This window comes from Amphiura filiformis, chromosome 3, assembly GCF_039555335.1.
Source record: "Amphiura filiformis chromosome 3, Afil_fr2py, whole genome shotgun sequence".
NCBI lineage: Eukaryota > Metazoa > Echinodermata > Ophiuroidea > Amphilepidida > Amphiuridae > Amphiura > Amphiura filiformis.
The window spans coordinates 83,665,587-83,670,586 of NC_092630.1; the positions used below are offsets into that span (position 1 = coordinate 83,665,587).

At 38.7% G+C, this 5,000-nt stretch overlaps 1 protein-coding gene across 1 annotated transcript in view; it reads left to right on the forward strand.

Moving 5' to 3' along the window:
• Positions 1-1,502: 1,502 nt before the first annotated feature.
• The window catches only part of LOC140147552 (solute carrier family 25 member 3-like), a gene marked incomplete at its 5' end in the record, with an annotated part of 12,733 nt that continues 9,235 nt past the window's right edge, over positions 1,503-5,000 (forward strand). The window contains 3 exons of the mRNA XM_072169333.1: positions 1,503-1,701; positions 4,095-4,216; positions 4,703-4,882. Coding sequence (XP_072025434.1) covers positions 1,503-1,701; positions 4,095-4,216; positions 4,703-4,882 — 501 coding nt within the window. The remainder of the gene's footprint in view (positions 1,702-4,094; positions 4,217-4,702; positions 4,883-5,000) is intronic.

The window sequence follows — 5,000 nt, forward strand, 5'->3', positions numbered from 1 at the left end:
GTAATATAGAAGTGGTGCCCAAAATATCTGTGCGAAAATCGCTTGCCTCTTCCGACCTGTCAAAAATTGCTTGACCCCCCTTTTCGACCTGCCAAAAATGCTTGCCCTCTTCCGCCCCCCCCTATAATTCACCAGACCGGGATACACATAATTATTGCACCCCGGGGGGGCACTTCAATTTGAAATGCATATAGGTGTAGGGCTGGCACTTTCGCAACTAAGGGGCATTCGGTGAGAGCAAAATGTAAAAAATATGGGGTCATTGGGTGAGAACATGACTTTTTTTTAATGAAATCTTGGGCTGAGAGCCGAAACAGCGCCACAGAAACCTCGAAAATCGAAAAAAATTTCAAATGTTTTTTCAAAATAAGTGATAAATGAAAGTTGCTGTTATTGAACTTGTTACTAGGGTCTTTGGGTGACAGATCAAATGGAAAAATAGGGGTCTTTGGGTGACAGAACATGTGTTCGTAAAAAAATATGGAGTCTTTGGGTGACAGCGACGCTGAAAATGGGGGTCTTAACAGCCCTACATACATTGTACGTGTCACCTCCAAAGTTGAGTGCCCCGGGATTGCCCCCTATGCCTAATAATGTACATCATTATATTTTGATGAATCCAAGTGTGTGAAAATATTGGATCCAACACATAACAATGATAAAATTGGATTATTCATTCATTCATTCATTCACTTTATTTATACACGGTTACATGTTCAAAAATATTTGTTCTTCCACACGTCCGTGGTGTAAAACATTAAACATAAAAACAAGATTAAAAGATAGATATATAAAAGAACATTATTATATACAGGTTATTAGTCGAGCTATGAGTTAAAAAATATTGGACGAGACATAATAAATATGGGCTCAATCGATCCAATTTTTGTCTCGCCTGATAAGGCAGAAGCCTGTAATCACTTTTGACTTTTCCATATGTGAATAGGCTGTAGGTGCAGTACCATGGGGTGTGTGTATGTGACAAATTTGGTTAAGTTTTGGTTAAACTTTTGATTGCAAGGAAACTTGGGCTATAAGTGAAGTATGAAGGTCTTTACATTATGAAGTTGTGTCACATAACTTCAAGGTCATTCCAAGGTCCCCATACAAATGTAGGTCATTTCAGGTCACATATTTTCTTGAAATTTGGATTAAGTTGCTCTCAGGCTATGTATTTCACCATGCTTTGACGTATCGAGCTGCAATTTTGAGCAGTAATAGGGGCAAGTGTGTCGAGCTGCTCAGTGATCGGGGAAAGTGCGGGAGGGCAGGATGGCAGTACAGGGGGGAGGAAGGGGTAAGGCAGAAGAAAACAAGCAAAATGCCCTGTGAACAAATTATCTGGAGATCCGTATGGGGTACAGTGACATAACTTGGTGGGAGTAGCGCGACCAGAGGTTCTCGATAAAAATAAATACATAAATTTGTCTCTATTTTTGTGTAGAAACCAAACATTTGAAAGCACAAAAAAGCCACAATCATGTTTGGATCACTTTTGAAACGCCAAACGGAACCACTTTGGTAACCCATTCTTCACATCAGTACATTGTGCTGGAACAACCAATCAATCTTCAAGTCAGGATTTATCTGAACCTAGAACACAGAAGCTAATAGGTGCTTCAAATGTGGAACTATCTGACAGTGTACATAGAACACCTACATCAAGGCAGTTATTAGCTGCTTCAACTGTTGATGTTGAAGGTGGGACTAGTGTGCTCATTCTTGCAGCATGAAATAATACAGCCATGCCTAAATAGATTTGCAGTGGGTGTATGTGTCAGCTCTTAAACCAAGCAAGATGAGTTTATGTAGCCCTGATCATTCCAAAAGTCAATTAACTTGAGTATAGTAATGCAGTGTGTGCATGATGTTGACAATGCTGATTGTATACAATTGCAATGCAAGTTGTTTGATATTTTAATATTCAAAATGTGAGTGATTTTCTCTTTATTTTTTATTATCGGGAAAGGCATTATTTTGTGTAAACATTGTGTCTACCCTGCTATTATCTGTTCCGACTCCAGTATCACCTCAGGCATATATTTTCCCGGTAGGATTAGACCTATGTCCACTGGGTGCATGAAAGCTAGCACTACAGCCCTGTTTTATTGATTTTTCAAAGTATTCCTATTTCAATACATCCAAGGTCTAGGGAAATTAATGAGGTGTTACTGAAGCTTGAATAGATAATAATTCCTTGATAGTCTCCATGTCATGCATTGTTTTCCTACAAAATTTAATAACAGTTAGGCTGGATTACATTTCGCTTTTTATTTACAGTCCAACCTCTTTTATCCGGCCATGATGGGACCAAGCATTGTCCGGATAAGTGAAAAATCCGGATAAGTGAATTACATGTAATTCTGTATTGAAAGTTCCAAGGACTGAAATAGTGACAACAAAAGATTGGGCTAATATGGGATAATAGCACTAAAAGATGGCTATAGAGGTCTTTATGCAATAGAGATATGCCATTCTAAGCATTGAGCATGGAATTAAGGTGTTAAATCATCAAAAACACGTTTTCCTGTGAAGATTTCACAGCCGGATAACAGAGAGATCCATATAAAAGAGGTCCGGATAAAAGAGGTTGGACTGTACCTACTTTTATAATATTTTGATGTATTATTATAAAACAAAGGTATCAGGAAGCAGTGTGCCAATTAAGTGGTAATCCAAGTCCTGACGCCCAGATTTGCTGTTGGATGACCAGAAATTCACTGCAGGTTATCCGTCGGATGCCCATACTATTTTTTTGTGTGTGTTTTTAATATGCGAAGTTATAATTTGTGTTCATGCCATACTCTAATTTAAAATTACTATTAATGATTTCAAAATGCATTGAATTTGTATCCATTTTGAAATCAAAAACTTTTTTTTTAATCAACCAGGAATGATCCTAGCAATTAGGTTTAGGTCCAGGGGCACTCCAATACAGACCAAATATTTTGACGGAATCAGACGGATGACCAGATTTCAGGACCTGGTCATCCGCCGGATCCTGATTTTTTTCTTAATTGGCACACTGTCAGGAAGATTCAAGAATTTGGATCCTTGGCATCTTAATTCTTATACATTTGCATGATTTATATTATAGCCTCTACATGTGTATCATTTGGGTTATAATAAATTTCCAGTTTCCCGAGTTACCCTCTGAAGTGTGATTGATGTTTGATGTGTCTCTCATCACGCATGTCCCATTGTTGTGTGCCTGGTTTACGTAATTTGCAGTTCTCCAAAGATATTTGAAAGTATTGAAAAATAAGCATTGTACACAAAAGACTAGAACACAATAGGCCTACTATCAAATGTACAGAGTTGACCCAACATGAGTTGAACAAGCTTGTACCTAACCTAAGTATCAATGACATGACATTGGCGATGCTTCGTACAAATATGACTAGGAGAAAAATAATGGACTGATCGAAAGTTGGAACTTGTACATTTTCCATATCGTTAATGAGTTTGTTGGTGTGCTGAATATGGAGTTGTCTCTTTGGAAAATTCAATTTGTGTTTGAATTATAGAACAAGGGATCAGTGAGCGTGGCAAATGCAATTAGCTAACCTCGTAATGTTGTCCTTTTTCGCTCACTTGCCATGCTGAATCATAGTTATAAAATTGTTATGCTGCCCTCTAGTTGTCTATATCTGATCCCCTGTTTGCTAATTCATAAAAATTTTAGCAGAGACATATTGATATGCGGTTCTATCAAACTCATGCATACTGATGAATCCCAGGTCACTAAAAACTGGTCTATTTTCTTTATTTATTGACTAATTGGTTACATTGTCGATCTTTCTGCTGGGTATTAATTATTAATGTGGTAATCACTTTGATACGTATTGACTTCAAATGGGTAACTGATCCAGTGTTGATCATGGTTGGTACCGCAAATGGGAAAGAACATCACGATATTGATGAATATTATAAGGGGACATGTGTCACATGTCCTCCCACCCCCATCCGTTTCTGTCAGCTGTGGTCTGAAGCTGCTCTCAAAACTCTTCTGTTATGCTCAGCTCAACTCATTTTACAGAGCCAGGCAATCTGTATGTTGTTGTTTTAATGATCTGTGTAATGCTTGATTTCAGAGGTGAGTTGTGAGCATGGGTCGACAAAATTCATGTTGCTATGTGGTTTTGGTGGCATCCTCAGTTGTGGGACAACGCACACAGCATTGGTACCCTTGGATCTTATCAAATGCCGTATACAGGTATGTTTGCCATCCTAAACAGAAAAAGTTTTCTGACACAAGCCCTCTTTTTGTGCCTAAATAGTATGGTTCATGATAATTATCAAAATACATGCACATGCGAAGTTTGTTGAAGTTGCACACTACTCCCATATCCCCTCCCTCCCCCATCCTGGGGAATATGGGAAATGATGGGAGTTGTAAATTTTGGACTCATATTCCCTGACCCTGAGGGACCACTGGAGGCATTACAACATGCCCCACTATCCCATTGTTTCTGTGTTTCACCATCCAATCCCATCCCACAGGTTACAATGTCGGGACCGAAATTACAATATGCTGCACATTGTAGTGACACCCAATTTTACTGGAAATGAGGTGCATTGCTATGGTATTGCATACATGGATACTCTCCCATAAAGCTAACTGCAGACAGCACTTTTGACTTCAGGTCACTGGTCAGTCATATCATTGCAGTTATTAATTTAGGTTTTCTTGAATTGACAGGTTGACCCAGGGAAGTATAAAGGGATCTTCAATGGTTTCAAGGTAACATTAAAAGAGGAAGGCTTTAGAGCACTTGGTAAAGGATGGGCACCAACCTGCTATGGTTACTCAATGCAAGGTCTGGGCAAATTTGGACTGTATGAAGTCTTCAAAATACAGTATGGCAATCTCATGGGAGAGGTAAGTTAAGCACACGGCTTGCTTGCATACATACATATAATAGTGTTCCATTTCATCAAGATCGTAGTGGTGCTGGTTTATATCCAAGATATCAGATTTGTTTTTTTACGACCCGGTG